General features: G+C 38.5%; 1 protein-coding gene across 1 annotated transcript in view; it reads right to left on the reverse strand.

Moving 5' to 3' along the window:
- Positions 1–2,521: 2,521 nt before the first annotated feature.
- Positions 2,522–21,689, reverse strand: part of LOC133347154 (neurexin-1-like) — a 281,972-nt gene continuing 262,804 nt past the window's right edge. Inside the window, 2 exon segments of the mRNA XM_061559187.1 lie at positions 2,522–5,119; positions 10,696–10,774. Of these exon segments, the coding sequence (XP_061415171.1) occupies positions 4,251–5,119; positions 10,696–10,774 (948 nt within the window). The 3' untranslated portion in view covers positions 2,522–4,250.

Genomic DNA, 21,689 nt, shown 5'->3' on the forward strand with positions numbered 1-21,689 from the left:
CTGAATGGACAATGGGCAACATTGAACAATGCTATTTAAACTCACAACACCACCTTATGGTGCCTTATTGGTCACTCATTCACCAGTTCAATTTTCGTGAAATCTTATTTTATCATTTCTACTTTTGGTCAATCTACTCCTAATTTGTCTGTGAATGGATTGGCAAATTGTTTTTTTGTATATTTTTTTATTTGGTTACCTTTCATAGTGTTGATGGCTGTGGTGGTGGAGATGGTGAGATGGTAAGGTCGGCTCAGCCACAAATGAGTACCTGGTGCGATGTGTAAACGTTGCGACTAGAGAGACAAAGGCGGTGTTGGCCACCCCCTCGTGTGCCATGTCGGCCTTCATTGGTGCTCGCTAACAGCACTTGCCCCAATAGCCTGTTCAGCCTATACGGGGGATAATTTTCTTTGTTTTTGGAAATGGTGGAGATGGTGATGTAGAGCGGTTGTTCACTAAAAATGCTCAACATTCCCAAGGCACACACTCCACTTTTCCCATGATCGGCACAATTACATCATGTTAAAGTTTTTTTATCGTGTGGTTAATGCAGCACATGCAATATTTCGATTTATCACGTGACCCAGTTATTTTTTCCCCTCTGATTTCTATTTCCTTAATTGTTTTACTTTGTTTTGCTTGTTAGTTTGGTGATCCAGGTCACTTTGCAAAACAGACTCCGATTCTGGTCTCTTGAGTTGACATAGTTAAACAAAATGAGCTTGAAACTTGAAAACATGGGAATGATTTTAAAGGTAAGAGGCAATTCGTGAGGTTTTCAGGGGTACGGCAAATTTATGGCCACCAGTCTGAACGTTGAGGTAGCCACTATCCTCCCTGCGCCTTAATATTATCACGGTAAATGCATTTTAGAGGTTACATTGAATCATTATGCTTTTACAGCAGGTCTACTTGCCACCTTGCTCACTACTCCTGCATCATCCTTGTGGCACTACGAGTGGCTACGTGGCACCGCAGTATGAAAAGCCAATTCAGTCATACTTTTTGGTTTTTTCGGTAAAGTCACGTAGGTAAAAAATAAATGAAAACTCAATTAAATCACGACGTTTCGGGCGCAACAGGTTTAAGAGCAGTTGTGATTTCGCTACGTTGTCCCCACCTGAAGAAGGACGCTTGTGTTGCGCCCGAAACGTCGTGATTTAATTTAGTTGTTTTCATTTATTTAATTTTTTACCCACGTGACTTTACCGAAAACAACGAAAGGGTATGAATCCTTGCAGTCACGAAAGCTTCAAATCTAGAACCAATTCAGTCACTTTGTTACACAAGGGTGGTTTTACTCTCGGCATATGTTTGTCCCCCATGATGGCCCGAAATAGCTTTAGAAATGTATGAATTGTACTTCGCGTCAGTTCTGTTCTATGGACATAGTTCATACACTCACACGTGTCTTAACAGGGCTTTTTAAATTTGTTGGGATTTACCGTATTTTAATTGCAATCGTACTTACTATCAACTTTACATTAACTGTCTTTGAACAGGGAAATGTTTAACAGTTGTCCTTCATATCCCATAGCATGTGCATGCGGTTTCATAAGCACGGCAAATGAGTTTCAATTGGAGTTTTACTTTAAATTCAATCGTAATCATAGAAATGGCTATTTGATATTGACACAGGGTGTGGTGCCATAGCGATTTAAACTGGAGGGTAGGGGAGGAGGTTCTGTTTGGGATGTGGCCCACAGAAGCCGTGGCCGGTCGAATTTACAAATACAAAGATCCCCCTCATGTAACTAATACCAGTGGTGGGGCAAGTTCTGTTATGAATCACCTAATTAAGACCTGCGCGGCACACAGCCGCCTATGTCTCCCCAGTGCTGATGTTTAAACTGTACTTTGCACTTGCTATTCAACCAAGGGGAGAGGGTCTGGAGCAGTTCAAATAATGGAGCAGTTCAAATAATCGCCTCGATGTTAACCGTGGCTGGGATCAAACGCATGTTTCTAGGTCCATAAGAGTGTGCTAACCACCCACAGAATCTACACACTTACACGCACATGCCCACAGGGTGGCCTTGACAAGGTACCCTGCTAAGCAGCATACACACGGTAACTTACACCCTGTACGACACGTTCAAGAGCTACTGGGTTCACAAAGCGGTAGTGGTGACCAATCCCGATGTCGCATATATATCCACCAAATTGCCACTGGAATCGTGATGAGAGCAGCTGACGTTAATGCAAGCCTTATCATTGTTACCAAGGTTAGCATTCGTGAAAAAAAAATCTTTTACTCAAGTGTTCCCATCTTCTAATTAATCTGGAAATGCCGCTTCAGCAACTTTTCATTAAGAAACAATGCAATTTCATTACAAAGGGTAAAATTGTGTTATATGGCAGGTGACATTTGCTGCAAAAAATATATATAACTAGGACTTATTATGTGATTTCATCTGCAGTCAGAAGCCAATAATTGATCATGCCTCCTTCGATTTGTGCATACCTATCCGCACATGTTATGTCACACGTTTTTTTTGTTATGGGAAAGAAGCAAACATAGATTAACAACCCTTTTATTGCTAAGCAGTTGCTAAACATAAAAAAGAATGTTTCAACAATGAGCAAATGAGTATAAAACAAAAGTATAAGTAAATATTCAAAGTGTGTTACAGAAAACAGCATTTGGAAGCCACCATGGCAGGTCAACACATGAGAGGAGCTGAGGCTTTGCTGATCGCCCAACACCTTCAGGAGGAACAAAGGTATGGCCACAAGAAAATGAGCCGTGAACGTTGCAACTTGTCAGCGTGGAATGGACAAAATGAGGTATAGAAGTCTATCAGACGACAGCGATCTACCAGAATTACACGACGCACAACATCCTAAAATGTCTCCTTCTCACGTAGCTGTTCAGGCCTTGTTGTGCGACCGATTTATTTTTTAATGACACTTTTTGTCGTATTCACAAAATGAACATGTTGGTCGCGTCTGTGACCGCGCACTTTGTGCAATGTGTGTGCGCGTGCATATGCAATATAGGAACTTCAGCGACAAGTCTGGATTTACTATGTATGTGGTGTTTAAACAGTTGTGATTTGCGTCAAAACTAAAGTCAGTTTGCTTCGACAAGAACAATATTTTTATTCATTGATTTGACCTTGTTAAAGAGAGGTGCAATCTTAATAGCTTGTGCTGGCTACTTAAGTACGTAAACAACCGTTATCTTAAATCTTAACGATAAAAAATAAAGTAAATTATTATATATATATTTCTCCCTCTTGTGCTGTTTTTGTACTGGATTATATTTTTCAATCAAGTTAAATAATACTAGTAATTTTTTCATGGAAAGTGTGCTTTTTTTGAAGAAGTACATTAAATGTAATTAGATTTTATTTGTCAAATGTATCTCACAAGTATCTGTGGAATGTGATATATATGCTATATATAATACAAATCTCTCCATCATAACCTCTTTTGAGCATTAAAATGTTCAAATGATTTATTGGATATGTCAGTGTGCTTGGTTGCAATTGAGCATTTATAATCCATATTTATCTTTAACAGAAATATAAGAAACATCTAATATGCAGTCTGTCAAATTCTATCTAACATAACAGCATCTGTGAAACATTTGCACCCACTTAACTTCAACATGTTATACGCAATTGTTCTGCAAAATGCTCCAGAATAAAGCTGTCCATTTTTTTTTCTTTTAAACTTAGAAATCTATTTAGAGGATTTGCAACTTTCAACAATGACATTTGTATACACAGCAATGCAAACAGCACGGAACATTACTGAGAAACAACACTAGAACATTTACAGTTTCTCATCATTATGTCTTTGTACACCAAATGTCCCCTTAATGATCACCTTAGATACCAGTTACATGCTTAAGCATTAAACACACAGACTTTAAAGGGATATTATGCAGTTTTTTTTTGGACAAAGTTCACTTGGTTTCTTGAACACCAATAAGTCCATGACGGCAGTTCATTTGCAAAAGGAAGAAAATAACAAATAAGCATAATGGTCGAGGAAAGTAAAGTCTTTTTTGCTCTCTCTTGAGTAGTATAACCTACAATCCCGAGTCTCTCGTGTTCCATCTTCTATTTTTTTTTTAAGATGCAAATTCTGTATAATTTATATACTTTTAAAATTCCTTTCCATTATTCACTTTTCTTTTATTTCATCACCGCAAAAATCATCCCATCAGCAGTCCAAATAAGAGTCCCAGCGGTCTCTGGTTTCGCATCCTCTCTGTTGCCGCTGTTCTTTCTCTTCTTTTAGACGTAATACTCTTTCTCCTTGTTCTTCTTGCTTTTGCCAGAGCCTTTGGAACTGTTCGTCGGCTTCTCCTTGACCACTGCCCCATTGGTCTGTGCCGAGTTGCTGATGTAGTTGCGGCTCTCGTCGACATGGTAGGAGCCCTCGTCGCGGTTGCGATATTTGTACATGGCGTAGAGCAGGATAAGAATGCAGAGCGCAGCGGCGGCGATGATGCCCACCACCATCCCCGTGGTGCTGCTGGACTCGCGGATGACCTCCCGAGCGCCGGGGGCACCCCTGCCCAGCCCGGCGTCAGTGGGGTTAGCTGTGGGCACATTACGGAACATTGGCGAGGTTACAAGGGCCTTCCTGAGCTTTGGGTTCTCTCTGTCAAAGCCCGTTGGGAACGGGAGCAAGACGCCGTCTGGGTAGGGCTTCATATTGCCAGCAGGAAGGTTGTGCACCGCCATCTCGGGCGTAGCGGCGGGGCCTGAATGGTCAGGGGAAGCAGAGGGGTTCCGACCGCGTCCCACACTTGGTGGCCTAAAGCCCTTAGCGTCGAGCTTGGGGTCACGTGCCCTCTGGCTGCCATCAAAGCCCTTGGCACGGTCAAAATCTTCGTCGTCTGTAGGGGGGAGGCTAGAGTCAAAGTTTTCCCCCGAGCCAAAGCCCGAGACAAGAGTGCTGTCCGTACAGTCATCATCATCCTGATCCGAGAGGCAGGGCTGTGCTGCCCCAGGGGACAGAGCCAGCGACTCTTTGGTGGTGCTCAGCACGGTGTAGTAGGGGCGGTAGGTAGGGGGAGGGGGGATGAATGGTGTGTGGGTGGCTAGTGGAGGTGTTTCTAATGGGTCTTCTGTTATAACTGGGTAAACTAGATCGACTCCTGCAGAGAGAAAACAGAAAGAGAGGAAGCGTAGTCAGGCCTAATGAAGGAGGGGGCCCACACTATAAGAGTAAGTAAAGTGAGTGTAAAAAAAACCACACACAACATCAAAACTATTTAAATACAGTTTACAAATATAAAGCTTGATAGTAGCAACAAAGTTTTTTTTAAAGCAATTATAGGAAGGAGCCACTAAAAACTACAAAAGACAATAAGTAACAAAGGTAAAAGAAAGTCAAACATTTACAAAGCAGGGCGATTGGGGTTTAAATAAGCTCATATCTAGAACTTCTTGAATTTTTTTTTATCAAAAAGGCAACTGTTTTTACATTAATATTAGCCCGATAGTCCAAAAAATAAAGCTTAAACACATAATTCAGTCAACTTACATCAATAAATTGCCCGCATGATTTTTGCATGAAGAAAAAAATGTGTAAAAGTTGCATAATAATGTATTTGGGAGAACAGTCTTTTCGTAAACTGTGCAAACATTGCGAAGTTGAGTATGAAATGGCATACAGTATACATTTTAACGTCCAGATAAAATAAACTGGCATCACACTGATCTCTGCACAAAAAAATCCATTATATCTGAACACGTTATTAGTAATGCCTTCCTGGGTGAAAATTTCAAATCGATTTATTGTACCAATGAGGCATAATTGTTTTTATAGATGCAGCACTGGCTAAATGCACGTGTTCAATTTTTGTCTACAATGTGAAAATTCCAGCCTTTTTTGGCTTTGGAGTCATTCAAAGCAATGGATAGGTGGGACAAGCTTACAATTAGACTGAACATAGCGCTGTTGTACTCCCAACTACCCCTAGGCATGCAATGCATGATGGGTTAGCAGGAGGGCAGTGAACATGAGACTGATTTGCCGTGTCCACGTGTTTGGTGAACCAAGCCCCCTGCCGGCATTTGAGCTTTTTGCTGTTAAAGGAAAGGAAGGAGATACACAGACGACAATGAGCATTCACACTCGGGAAAGCAGACAGGGGGCAGTGTGCAGCTTGGATGAGTGCAGACACACACACAGCTCTAACCTGCAACTTATCCATGCACGCAGCACAACGCAACATTCATCGTGGACTTGCTCAGAGTTCACATTTGGGGAACTGTTTCAGAGGTGTTTTTTTATGTTAAGTGATTAACCAATGTCAATGTGTAAAATGTGGTACCGTAATATTACATTCTAAAAAAAAAGTTAAGTATGTGAAGGGTTTTGTTTATTAATAACAATCGAAAGTGACTGTTTAATGCAAGTTAAACAGTTTTGCTCAACCTATGTCTAACATTCGCTGATCACATTACAATATTTCTACACGTACTGCTGGATTTTTTTGAAGGTTTAGCTCGATTTATTTCGAAAAGTGTTTCGAATGTTTTGTCATTTACAAAAAAAAAAGGACAGGAAAACATTGGGTTAGTGGACAGAAGAATAGCTCCCGGGACAGCTCTTGGCAACTGGAACCGACTACTCCTGCAGGCAGGAACGAACAGGAATTAAAAACATTCCGGCATTTACACTGAGGCATGTAAGGATTCACCCCTCCAGCGATTCGATTATCACTATTCGAGGTTGTCATTCAAATCAAGAATCAGTTTTGTTCGTTTCATTTTTAATGTCTGATTTGTATTGTTCCTTTGTTCTTCTTGTATGGGTCCCCCTACCACGTTAAATTATGTTTGACGCCGCATTTTGCATGCTATGTAATCGATTGTTACACGTACGATTCGCTGTGCGTATCATGAGCGTAATAATCGATTCTAATCGATGAATCGATGCATCGTTACATGCCTGTTTAACAAGGTACCGCTGGTGATTTGAGATCGTGAGTGTAAAAAATGTGTTGTGTAATGGTGTGTTCCATATACAAATAAGACACTTGTAATATTACTAATTTATTTAAGTATAGAAATGGGAATTGGTGCGGAAAAATTGTTAAAACGGATGGTAACGTGGTCATGGAGGTTTGCATGCGTCCAAGGATGAGTGCAAATGGCTTGGTTGAAGCCTGACTACTGTCATTACAAGAGATCAGCCTTATTATTGAGCTAACTCTTCTTACTCTTATATAAACACAAGGCTGCGTGATGTGAATATCACAAGCTGACACTGAACAGATCAGACATGCTGACAGTAACTTGTATTTGGCCTACTGCTCCATCAAAGTATTTTATTTCTGTTCATGGACTTGGTATTTTTTTTTTCATCGAATACAAGTTATTAGAGAGCTTCTTATTACACTCATCCTTATATATTTCCAATGGAAACAGTTCCCCAGAGTAACTCTTCAGCAACGGGCAAATAAACATGTGAAAAGGGAAAGCTCACAAAGGATGACACCAAACAGCTCATATGCCAGTCCAGGACAATTCATGTGTATGTTTTGGAGAACAATATGGGAATGATGCAGATAAAAAAAAGACATTCAGTGAGGGCCCAATTGATGTAAGTTTCATGAAATCTGAAATATGTGCATGAAGTAATCGTTTGCACGTTATCAGAAAAAAATAAAATCACACCACCCTGCTGTTGAATGCATTCTTTGTAGTAAGTTGCATTTTGGGAACATATAAACGTACAAAACACCGTTTATAAATAGCAGACGTGCAACACGAGGCACAATAAAATGCACAATGACCCAGTACAGGACTGTAGGCTGCCTTCTGCAAACCGTATGCAGTAGACATTAGAAATTAGACGTGTTTTTAAGCAACTGGCTGGGTTATAGAATTTTCCCATGCCTCATTAAAACTCCGATATTAAGCTTCAGTTTCATTTATTAGGTATAACCCTACTCTTTGGTTCTTTCGGTAAAGTCACGTAGGTGAAAAAATTAAAAAATTAAAATATTAAATAAGAATTAAATACATAAAAAAAATAGAAATAACTAAATTAAATCACGATGTTTCGGGCGCAACACAAGCGTCCGTCATCAGGCGGGGACAACCACGTGACTTTATCGAAAGAACCAAAGAGTATGGATCCTTGCAGTCACGAAAACTTCCAATCTAGGTATAACCCTGTGAGCCATGCGGCTCTTGACTCGGGTGCAACTTGACAATAGCTAGCCACAGGCACATAATGTAAAGACATTAAATGTTTGGTGTAATGTTTGAGTTCTTGGAGTTTTTTTTTTGCATAATAAAAAAACAATCCTTGGAATTTCTTTATTTTTAACAATGAAAATTCTAATATTGTTTTTGGTTGTTGCCGGACAGTTACGTTAGTTTTTACTCATGTATATAACTGCCATGGGGAGATCCGCTGAATATAGTTTTTAGTAAAAATAGCATTCTCTTTTCATACTATACAGTAGCGTTAAGAATTTCCAGCACATCCAGTAGATATATCCAATAATCCTCCATACAAAATGAGGACACGGACCGTGATTTAATAATTAAACAGTAGATTCCCCCAAAAATAATAAATCAATACTGCAGAAGTATTTTAAAACACAATTATGGACAAAATGGCCTAGAGGGGGCTTCTCTTTAAGGCGTTTGACGAAGGCAGCCTGCATACGTTTAGCAAATAATGATTCGCAAATAAAAAAACATTTCCAGTGGAGACAAACGAAACAAACATATCTAGATTATAGTTTAAAAAATAAAGTAAGCATGTCATGATTGAACCATGGAATGTATTCATAGTTGAATTGCTACTGCTTCAGAAATTATAATTAAAACATTTTTTCAGTCAGTGACTTGGATTATATTAAAGCATTTCAGCAATCTAACCATCTTCAAAATTGATACATTATTTGTGATCAAGTATTGCTTTATTGCTATTTAATCAAGAAACGCATTTCCACTAAATAAACGGTGAGTGTTTAATAAACTATCTGCAGAATAACGGGTTTGCATATATACTCGTTGGTATGTTGACTCTCTTGCGTAGGTCTTCAAGCCACACAATAAGCCCAATCAAGTGTTGAAGACCTTAGTGCAATCGAGTAAATACGATGTACAAGATTAAGATTGCACGTCTGATTTAAACAGCAGACAAGCAATAACATGAAACTAACACCAGTGCCACGTAACATTCTCGGTCCAATTAACACAAATTTGAACTGACCACATTTAATTTGGGTTAGTTGGAAGGAAAATCGTAAGCTAATTGATTTTATATGCAAATCTAACTTAATTTGCATTATATTTCATTGTAAAAGCTTGGTCTGGATTATAAAGGTATGTGGCGGATGGAATGTCACGTCTCTTCCTCGGAGAAAAAAAAACTAATTTTTACATTTGAGAGCATGATTTAAATTAAATCATTAGTATTTTAGCTTGATTTATTTTTCAAACACAAGTAAAGCACTTGTGTGGTGTAGCTCCTATACACCAGTATAAAAGTGCAGAGGATTGAAGACAATGTTATGTTTTAGGCTAGGGTGCTTAAATTATGCATTTGTTTGTGGAAGTAATGCCAATATATTACCTATGTAGTGCCCTCTGTGTTAATGTTCCAATGCACAAATGTTATTTTTTACAGAAATAACATGTTTAAGGAGTACATTCCAAATAATTCAACATGACATATTTACCCTGCTATTTTTATTCAGGAAGCTCTATTGGTACCAAAAAGATAACAAATAAACACACCAAACACAGCAAACACAAATTACATTTTACTCATGACACATATATGGCTAAATGAATATGACATACATTGAACATGTCAACCATGGTAATATACAATGTTTAAACAAATATATATACTGAGGAAAACAGGATGCACCATTGTGATGAAGTGTGTGTGATGGAGGCCTACGCTTGTTTGGCTCTGTGCGGTGTTTCTACGTTTGAGATGAAGAAGGGGGTAGGTGAGAGTGGGAAAGTAGGGGGAATATGCATGGGGATATATTTTCGAACGTAAATAATCAACTTGTTAAAACCCTACAATGTACACACATTGCATCGGCACAGATGTTCTATGGTTCTGCAGTTTGCATCGTACTCGGGAAAAAATGTGCACGGGACATTCCTTACCTCATTTTGTCAAAATATGGCGGTGATCATTCTCATCTGCTTTTTAAACTACCATAATGCTCATGAAAGCACATTAAATCTATTTATTATCTCGCAGTTCTCGCTCTATCTAGCATCATCACGTAATTAAATTGCATTGTACAATTTGAATTAGTCGAATCTGCATTCAGCTATAGCTTAAGAATGCGGTATAATTCAGAATTGTGTTTAAAGCCTTTATTTACTGCTTCAGTCAAGTTCACTTAAGCAAAACATTTTAAGCCGACAGATATTTAATAAAACTGACATGCTGACTGACATTTTAACTTGTCTGGTGGGCTCTATTAAGCATGATCTAGTAGTATTCTAAACAAACAAATGTATTAACTTTAATTATTACTAATGTTGTATGATTATAACTATGCTAGCGGTACTTTATAAGTGAGGTAGAATGGATACAACTAAAACTGGTGATTGAATCCAGTGTATATCATGTCATCACTTAATACATCTTAGGATGTCGGGCATAAAAAAAAAATCTGTTTGTTTACAGACAAAAAAAGTTAAATATCACCAAAAATGAACTAACCTAACCCACCTGGGCTGGGATCGCACTCTTCCAGGTCCTCATCATCTGTAGGACACTCAGCAGAGGCCACCAACAGATCGTCGCTGATCTGCGGGTATGAAAAGGAAGGGGAAAAAAAACATTGGGTTAGATGAAACATCTTTTTTCTCTGGTGTAAAACAAAATAGTGAACAATTTAGAGGACAGAATAAGTTGCAGACTGAAAATGTTTCAGTTATGGTAGGGTTATAATACAAAAACATTACACCTGGGGAAATAAAAGTATATATAAATACGCTTACTTTATCATTATATAAATAAAAACATGCAATTAGGCAGAGTGCATTCCTCGATGCGAATTACACATAATTGGACCAAATTTTTCCGACATGAAAAAAAAATCCATTGTTTAAAACGTAAGCGCGTTGAAATCATGTGTTGTTTGTGCATCAACTGGATAGTTACGTGTGCACGTTCACAGGAAAGATGGAAGCACTCCAAAAAAATTCGCACAATCACATTTATACCAAACAAATAGAAACTTTTTGTGAAACAATGTCTTCATGGTATCACAATATTTTATTGTTATTTTTACTCTTAGGTTTTCTTTCGGTAAAGTCACGTAAAAAACCTAAGAGTATGAATCCTTGCAGTCACGAAAGCTTCAAATCTATTGTTATTTTGTTTGAGTTGTTTTTTAACCCAACCTTATCAATCTGGACTCTTGCCAATCTTGTGAAATTCGAATATATGGGTGGATGCCGCTTTTTGGCTGAATGCTTGAGGCAGTCTAAATGTTTTAATATTGTTCAGAAGTTGATGAATTCCTATGTGGAATCTACATGAATGGCTCAATGACTGACACTTAAACGAATTAGATCACCCCTCCCTTTGCCTGCCCCGATGAGACGGATCGTCATTATTCATGGTCACGATTCATTTTGAGAATGGATTATTTTAAGGTCTTGTGATGACTGTATCATCATTTATATTCTTATTTTAGTGTCTGGTTTGCATAGTTTTGTTTACTCTGTAAGCCCAAATACAACATCAGCTGATTATCATCACCATAGCATGATACATTCACTGCTGGATGAAGGCCTCCTCATACCTTTGCCATCTCTCATGGTTCTGTGATGTTAAAATTCACCTAGGAACCTGAACATGAGCTGATTTCATCTCCAAATTGTATTTCATTTGCATAAATTGTAAATAATGGGATTTTCATGAGCACAATTGAAAGCATGTTTTGTGAGGGGAAGAAATTATTATAATCGATTAATCAATGCACCATTAGATTCATATCTATAAGAATACTTGCATGAGCCGGGGCATTAATGAGCATGGAAATTCGAAGTAAATAAAATCACTTATATTGTTTTATTTTCACAATTAAATAATTGCATTTAAATATCGTATCATTAGTTGTTCATGCGTCTCAAATAATTATAGTTGTTGACTAGCTTTCTGAATATATATAATTAAAACCTGAATGGTCATGGGACAATACCTTCGAAATCAACTGAAAGTGCCATCATTAACTATGATAATTACTATTTCTAATCAAATAATGGCTGCTTCGTCATAAGCATGTTGCAATTATGCATTCATTAGTTACTGCTAAAATGCTAATATAGTAAAAACATATATAATTTCGGAGGAATCTATATTTTAGATGCGTGTTTTAATAACACGATATGAAATATGTTGTATTTAAGTTGCTGCATCATGCTAAATTCAAAGACTGCAAATACAATATTGCATCGCATTATATTAATATTTTCATCAATTGTGTTAAAATATGACAAAAGCATAACACTCGTGGCTTGGTCAGGGTCAAAATGTATGCTCAACATGAGCAAAGGGCAGTGCTCATCTTTGCTGGTGGCCTTGAGCCAGAAATGATTAAAAAAATCAGTCCCATGGCAAGGGCCAGGATGGCAATGTTGATTTCCCATATTTTATGATGGGTTGAGTTGAAGCCAGATTTTAATTCTCAACCTGCCAAGTGTTTTGAACATGACAGTAGATGACTGGATCGGTTTATGTGTGGCTACTATGTAAGTATGAGAACTGGAAATAAACTGGGCTAATGATGAATGAGAAGAAATTAAAACATCGTGCTAAATATGGATTTTTGTGGTAACGTGAATTAACGACATTTAATAGAAAATGTGTTTTGTATTTACGTAGGACACTATAAAGATTAGAGATGAATGTATATATAAACTTCACAATATGGAAATAAAAGAGGATTGTTTGTGTTATTTGCTGATTTATAAACATGACAACAGAGATGCAGCATTTCTCTGTGGCAAATATAAAGTTTCTCAAATGGTAAATAAAATATAAGTTTAAGAAAATGATAGAGTATTAATTCATTCCATATGCTTTAACACATTACAGATGTGGGTTTCCTGCTGATTTTATATATTTTTTAAATTATAATCTTTGAGCTGTGTATAAGCTCCCTGCTGGAAGCATGACAATCCAGCGAAAGAAAACTGAAGAGTAATTGGGAATGCTATTGTTGGAATTACATTTCAAATATACGGTCCAGACCCAAGTATGATAATATGCTGCAGACGCCATACATGCAACAGGCAGCTATCTTGAAAACATTGTTTCACGCACATGTTGAAAAGCTTAAAAAAAATACATGTGGAGTCCTTTATTTAACTATGATATGGTGTAATGACAATCATAATTTTTAATGTTAGTCTATATAAAGTGGTACAATACATATGTATTATTCTGAAATCGTTTTTATAGTAAAAAACGAGACATTCTTAAATATATATTAAGTAGAAATAATTATATAAAATACATTTTAAGAAGGTACAATTTACTCACAGTGCAGTTAAAAAAAAAGATTTCATATGAATTAGGATGGTGGTGGAGTGGTGGTGCCACGGTTAGCGCTCCATGGCGAGTGCTGAGCACCCCAACACCAACCCGCACTGACCAGCGCAGTGAAGTATGGTCAAACAACACTCATGACGGATTTGGTGTGGGGAGGCCTTCATTCAGCAGTGAATCGACAAAGGGTTTACATTTTTTTTATGCTTAAGATGTATAATTTGCATTTTATTTGGGCCTAAGGTTTGATCAAATTCAAGAGAAAATATCGCCTAGGAGCGAAATTCATTAAATTACGTTTTACCACACCAGCCTTTAAATGTAATAGGCATGTCACCAGATTGTGAGCCCAATATAAGAAGGCCAGATAATTATTGTTATTTTTCGCATTTTAAGTGATGCCACTGGGTGGCTCGACATAGAGAACATGGGTATATAGTATGTTCTCGATGTAGGAAGCCAGATAAAGATATGCCTTCCATGTGATTAATTATGAAGTGCTCACATTTTATGAAAGGGAGAGATCACATTATTCATGAGGTTTACCAAAACACCATCAAAAGTCAACGTATGATAATTGATTTAAAGTTTATTTACAGCACACTGCTATTTTTAAAGTGTCAATATGGAAAAAAGATACCTAATGATTAATAGGAATAAGCATTTTTTTTGTCCACTTTTGGATGGTCTCTCAATGCCATGTCGTTCACTGGGATTGTTTGACTTTACTTCACCACGCTGGTCAGTGCAGGCTGGTGAAGGGGAAGACCCAGATCTGGTTCAAATATCACCACTGATGTAAGCTGTGGCAGGAAATCAAACTCAGGTCACTGGGTTTACATCACAGTGCGCTAACCACTGCACCACTGCAATAAAAAGAGGCATCTGCAAATTAGGACTGCGTATAATTGAAGAGTGCATAGATGGCAAAAAACCCAAGGACTCGCATGTGCCTACCCATCCCTGGTGCCTGATAGGTAGTGCAGCCTCCCTCATTTAATTTCCATTTCCTTGACGCAAGGAGCAGCAAATTTGCCACTTGTCGTAATTGGCTCTTGGCTCGTGCTCTCCCATTCTCACCATCGCTGCACACAATCCGCTTCGCACACTGCCGCCTTGGGTTCGTCACATGACCAGTGGGCACCCTACCGCGTCCCGTTAACAAGAGAGCTGTGGGCAACCCATACCCAACAACACAATTCTCGGCGTGATTTACAATCTGTCAAGCACAAGATAAAAAGTTGACTGCCCTACCTGACCGTCAACCTTATTTTTTCTTTAATGAGAGCTGGTTTTTTCCAACTTTGGAAACCTCCATTACAACTCGTAGATGATAAAATCATAAAAAAACACCAACTCACCTTGTTTATCAGGTCATAAAGGCCAGGGCTTTTTTTTATAAGCATTTGAGAAAACAAGGTGGTAAACAAAAATCTTACTTAAAACAAGCTACATTTGACACCAAAATTATTCACTTAATATAAATAGCATCTTCTTGCTTGATTGAAATTTCCATATAAATAGACATTTATTCCAGTGGAACTGTGGGGCAAAGTATGCAGAATGAAGATGCCATTGAAGAACTCTGCTTTAACAAGCCGATTCAAATTGACGGCTTTGTGCATCACAGCTTTGAATCTTTTTCCCACCGGAGCGAGCGACACACATGGGTGAAAAGCCGAGATAGCACAGCACAATCCTTGGAATCTGCCACGCCTTTGATGAATTATATAGTTCCTCTCTGGGCACCAGAACAAGCCAGCAAACCTTGCACCTCATAACTAATTGCTTCGTGCTAGAAACAAGCGAGCTCAGTTGACGTCATTGTCCCGACGGTGCTGATTGTGTATTCAGAAGTCAAAATATGCCTTCTTTTTTTCTTGTGCATAGAACCTCTAATTTCACCTAACACCGCTTCCCCTGACAGTCCATTATGACATATGGGTGTACACTGGTGGTTTGGAATGGGAGGCACACAGGGGCTACTGGCAGGTTGAGAACAAGGGGTGAGCAAAGCCAGGGAAAAGCGCTAACAAAGACCCGAGGGAATCTGTTTCTCAGACTCGCAATGCCGCACTGTATATATATGCGGCTGTGCTCGATTTCCTTGCAGGGCAAATATTCAGCAACTTCAGATTGCCGTGCTTTCTAAAACATGAGAGCAAAAACAGATTGTCAAAGGAATATAGAGCATGGAATGGGGATACGACCTCAATGTGAAAGAGTCCAAGCTGTAGTATAAATGTCGTGCAATTAAATGTCGTGCAATTATTATCAAGAGTATGAAAGGAATTGTGCTTGAGTATTAGTAATTCGTTTATCTTACTCTACATATAGCGTGAACTTCATTACATCATATCTTTACCATCAATGGAAATTATTACTAGCAGTGTAATACATTTATCTTACGAATGATCAGTCATTTATTTATCTTCCTAGATATAGCATGAACCGTATATCCATATCATAATTGCACTGTTATGATAAAATGCACAAATGTATATTACGATCCTATACCCTCCACTGTAAATTATGCAGCTGATATTAATGTTAAGAGGGTAGAAAATAAATGTGTTGGAGAGATAAACAACAGTTATTTAGCTGTGTTTACTATTTTCAGGACAAATGCACACACAGTCGTGTTGGCATATTGTCTCGTTAAAAAGAAGTCGCGTGAGCACTTGATTCATTACTACGAGCTGCTGTGAAAACGCCGAAACATCCCGGAGCATTGAGAAGATTACAGGTGACGAAGACACATCAGTCTGGATCTACCATTCACGTAAAAAACAAACGGTTCTTTACGCGCGTTGGACCAAGTGAGTTGTGTAAAGAGACGAAGCGAGTCGGTCGAAACTGATTCACCACTTGAACTGCTCTTGGAGAAAGAAGCCCCAGAACTCAGAAAATATGTCCAAAGGCAAAAAAACAACGTCAGCTGGCTCAACACGGGGATCACGATGACACGTCACAGTCAATAACTATGTGCAGGGCCAGTGAGATAAGAGGGGAAAAAAACCCATTAGATTCTGGAGAGAAAGTGCAATGCATGTTTGTTGCAAACACTCTGTGTGATTCTTATGATATGATTAAAGAGCTATCACGAAAAGTTAGAGCATAATTCCTCACATTTCAAAGATATGTATGTGTTTTTTCAATAACATTGACGTGGCAAAACTATACCCGTTTTGGAAAATAAACCAATAGAGCTATAACAATGACATGAGGGAAACAGATTTTTTCGTCCTAAAATAACCAAATCTCAACAAAAAAACCACGTGCAAAAATATTCTCATATGATTACTTGATTATTTTGGTCTTTCAATCAACCTTTTTAATGCCATTTTTCAACCATTGGGGGTAAATATCTGCATTAGGAAATTCTCGAATAGCAAAAGTCACTTGGGACACATCTATATTGTTGGCACTCTTACATAGGGTTGAGATGAAGTGTAGCTGATAATGTCCGTGCCATGTAACACTGCATTGTCTTGAAGAATGCCCAGATAAGAAAATGTACACCACACAGATAGTGACAGACTGACAGAATTGGGTTAGATATTCATAAATGGTGTGTCTTTGCCAGATGTGGAGGTATGCGGATATAGAAGGGAGGAAGCTTCTATAGATACTTTAAAATCGTGTAAAAATCTGTATTATTATTCAGCAAAAAACTACATTGCATATCCATTAATTTATGAACAGCAGAATTCATGCAAAATCATGGTGGCATTGCTTTGCAGCAGGAATTGCATCGCTTTAACAAAGCTGTATTGAACATTAAAGAAGCTTGATTGATCGGTATGAATGATGTATTAATTTATGGGAAAACATAATTGAGGCACAGTCCTGTAAAATATATTTTTAAAGTAAAAAAACATCTATAATATTGCTCATAGAAGTGCAGTATTTAATCTTAAAAATATCATTGTTGCCAGCAGAAGATATGATGTGCACTATCCATGCCACATTTTTTGGCAAATATTTCTGCTGAGCCACCCACTAAATCGCAATTACGATGATGATCAAAACAATATTTAAGTGCTGGTAGTGGCATTAACATTTTAAATGTCTGTCATATAACCAATACTGGGCATTGTTCCCAGGCAATATTTAGCAGAAGTTCTGGGGGAAAAAAATCCGTCATTTTCTTGTTCTCTTGGCATCAGTTGCAGTTCAGTTTCCTTCTTCCCCACTCTACCTCTTCGCCATCAGCATCCATCACAGAGCGAGACAAGCGTGTCCGTGGGGTCTGTGATAGATTGCTTCATTTCGCTCGGTTTCCTATGGCCCTGCCCTCATTTCCAGGCCGCTATTCAGGAGGACCAGGCGAGTCAAGGAGACTGCACCAAGGCAGCCCTCATCATTGGATGGAAATGGAAGTGCTGGCTTTATATGGGCTCATACATTTTAGCATATATCACACATTATTTTTTCTGGCATGTTAGCACTTGAAATACATGTTCGGCCAACTGTACAATATCTACATAAAAATTGCATGAGTTATTGCGCTGTCACTAATTCTTATTTCAAATGGGCCTCATACAGCACGTAAAATGTGTAGCTTAAGAGGCAGGAATTTCTCGTAAAATAGTTGGAAATTCTTGCAATTACCAGAGACCCATGCTGCATTAATCTTAAACGTTATCATGGAAGTGTTACCTTATCAACATATTTTTTTCCTGCCTCACTAGCTCTCCCGCTATATTTTTTCATCCTGATGACGATTGCTTGTGTTGCGATCGAAACGTCGTGATGTTTTTATTATTATTTTTCTATCTACGTGGCTTTACCGAAATACCCGAAGAACTACCCTTTACAAAGTGCACAAAGTCTTACTCTGACGTGAGCTTTCAGAGTTATCTCCCACACCATGAAAGATAAATTAAATTGCTCGATTTATAATCAGTCTGCTGAAGAAAATTGCAGGTGATAGGCTTCACGAAAATGTCGCTGTTTAAATGCTTTCTCATATAATTCACCACAATGGCTGCACTTTTTAATAACGCCAGTTCATTTCTCTTATTTTACACTGGCCAGTCAACTCATGCCCCGGACTGGCTGATAGTCTCCATAGACCATAAAATAGAAGGCAAAGCAATAAGAAACCCTTTAGGAATTCATGGAATAAATTAATCCTCACAGCAGGAGGCATATCACCAGACATGAACAAAATGGTAACTTGGCAAGGGAGGGAAAGCTCTTCTCATGAATAGTATTTCACTTGGTTATTTGTAACCTAACTCATTTGAGGGTTGGCAAGAATATTATCTCGCCAAGCAGGGTGGTGGTGGCAACGAGATCATTGGGCACAGGCATATATTTTCCAAGAGAGAAAAACATTCACGCAGATTTAAACAAATGACTGGCCACTAGAATACAGTTATTACCCGAGTACGGCACTGGAAATGCCATTTATAACTTTGATAACAAGCATAGGGGACATTCAATAAAAACAAACATTGTATGCAGTTTACTTATAGGCATAGCCACCAAAACGTTCATGTTTATTTCCAAGTTGTTCCGAAGACAGATCTGAATATAGAAGGTATATTTGAATTTTGCACAATCAGACATATAACCCTACAACAATGTTAAAATGCACACCTTCACATTGTAAGGAGGCAAAATAGGAACATTTGAATTTTGTTTTAATCTACAACATGAAACCAGAAACAATGGATAACCATGATGGAATACGGATACCAAGAGCAGTTATTGAATGTGGACCGAGATGAAATAAGGAGGCAGATGAGAACAGGATGGAGCACTTTTGTAAAGCTGAACTTGATAACCCAAGGCAATATGTCACTGCGACGAAAGCAGAATGTTTTTTAATCAATGGGTATTATCTGCTGTGACATGGATCAGAAGCATGGACAAGGACAACGAAGATGGCGCATGAGCGTAGAAGTGCACAAAGAAGCACGGGGAGATGCATGCTTGGGATTACACCGAGAGACGAAAACGGGAACACGTGGATTAGAGAACGTACACAGACTAAAGACAATTTTGACTTTCGAGAAGGGATGATGGTCAGTGAGCACGAATAATGACGTAATGTTTTGCATTTTTTTGTTACAAAGATGGTCCTGTTTAGCCAGTGTCCTGGCTATTCTACAGGGGACGCGTTCAAAGGATACATCCACCATGAAAATGAAGTGATCACATGTCTTTGCAGGTACTAGGTGGATCTTTAAATCGGAGGATCTGGAGTGATTGTGATGGCTTGGAGCGGCCTTCATCCAGCAGTGGATACATCATGACTGATGATGATTATGACAGTGTGAGATCTTTGAGGGAAACTGATTATTTTAGTACAGAATAACACATGTTTCCAGCTAGAGTATGCGCAGTGTCTGCGAGTCGTACGGAATGGGTATGCTCTCTCTCTCAATAACTAGCCACAGAACTGGTTACACACATTAGCCTCTCCTGTGACACGCAAGGTGAGAAATAAATTATAAGGGGCGGCACAAATATTTTACTGGACAATCAACAGCTGACTTGGGTTGATCAACCATAGGGGGAAAAGCGCGATAAACGTAAATGACTGTATCCCGTGACATGGTGCTTTGTTCCAATTGTTTTTTGTACGGCCAGCAAAGTGTCAGAGATTTCATTAACTGATACTGCTGAAATGTTGCCCAAACATAATGACTTGCAATGCTGCTCAGGAGTGAAATGAAGCTGGCAGGCGTGCAATAAATTTCATGTTGAGTTCGAGCTGTTCGTGAGTAATATACAGAATTTGTCTGTAACTGCTGAAGGAATTGGATGATGTATTGCCCCGCGCTCATATTAAAAGGGCAAGACTTTGCCGATTTTTATCGTTGTCGTGAAGCAAACATTGTTTTTTTTAAATAATGGACAACAGATTCAAAGCACATCTTGCAATGTATACATGTTTACCATAAATGTATGTGGCTTTGGAAAGATAAAGGACAGTAAACAAATGCTTAAGTTTACACATTAACATTTAACTATCGTATACTTTCTCTTTAATTATGGCTAGGTTGTTTATTAAGGAATTGTATGTTTGGTAATTACCATTATATAGACATCTAATTCCCAATATTTTTTATAACTGGGAGCAGTGTCATTCATGCTATTAAATTCTGAATAATTTTCAAAGTTGGGATTTAGATAATGATACTTGAACATGGAGCATAGAGCGGTGACACAGTGGTTAGCGCACTGTATTTATAAAAATGGTGGCCCGAGTTTGATTCCTGGCCATGGATAACATCAGTGGTGAGCGATATCGTGAACTGGTCCTGAGGCCCCTAAACCAACTCTCCCCAAACATTAGGCATATAGCTTCAACGACGATCCAAATCCGTGATCTTCATATTCATATTAAACGGTTTACAATTGTTCTCATATTATTTGTGCATGTCTTAACAATGTGTCGAATTCCTGATTATTAATTTTCGGAATACTGTTGAATGGATGTCATTTACAGCTCATGCTGTCTTTTAGTCTCTAATACTCCAGTAAGCACAGCGAGCACATAAATGACATTACTGCAGTTGATTGAAAATACATGTAATCACAAATATTCCATTGAGAAAATACATTTATGATCAGTTCTTTGCTTGTCTGATGTGCATAAGTCAGCATTTTGTGTTTACTTTCTTGATCAATATATTCGATTTCTATGACACTTAACATCCAATTTCTAAAGTTATCGTAGCGATACAACAGATTGATGGTGTAAAGATTCACCGTTCTGCCTGGTAAGTATGCCCTCCTGTGTCAACGATTACGTTGTGTGAGACCAGATGCCTCCACTTGTGACAGCGAATCTCATTAATTGACCTCCCATTAAGAATACACAACCCCTTCCAAACGGGCGACAAGAACGCATTTAATGAGCTGCATAAAGTTTCTCGTGTAAACGCATTGACTCATCTTGTCCCACAAGTGTGAAGCCAGGTGGTAGCGAAGCATGCCTGTAATCCAGCACTGCGGAGGCAGTGAGATCTGGATTACGCACACATGTTGTGAAATGTCTTTCCCGCGGGCGTCGAGGTGCCATAACCTGGCCTGCCACGAGAAGGTGGCACAGGAAAGTGTGGACTAATCTCCACGTGTTTCCAGATGAAGATGAGTCCCTCGGATGTGTGGGTTTTATTTCAGGTTCTCTGGTTTCCTCCACTGTG

The sequence above is a fragment of the Lethenteron reissneri genome, chromosome 25 (assembly GCF_015708825.2).
Source record: "Lethenteron reissneri isolate LAM-NWPU_2019-01 chromosome 25, ASM1570882v1, whole genome shotgun sequence".
NCBI lineage: Eukaryota > Metazoa > Chordata > Hyperoartia > Petromyzontiformes > Petromyzontidae > Lethenteron > Lethenteron reissneri.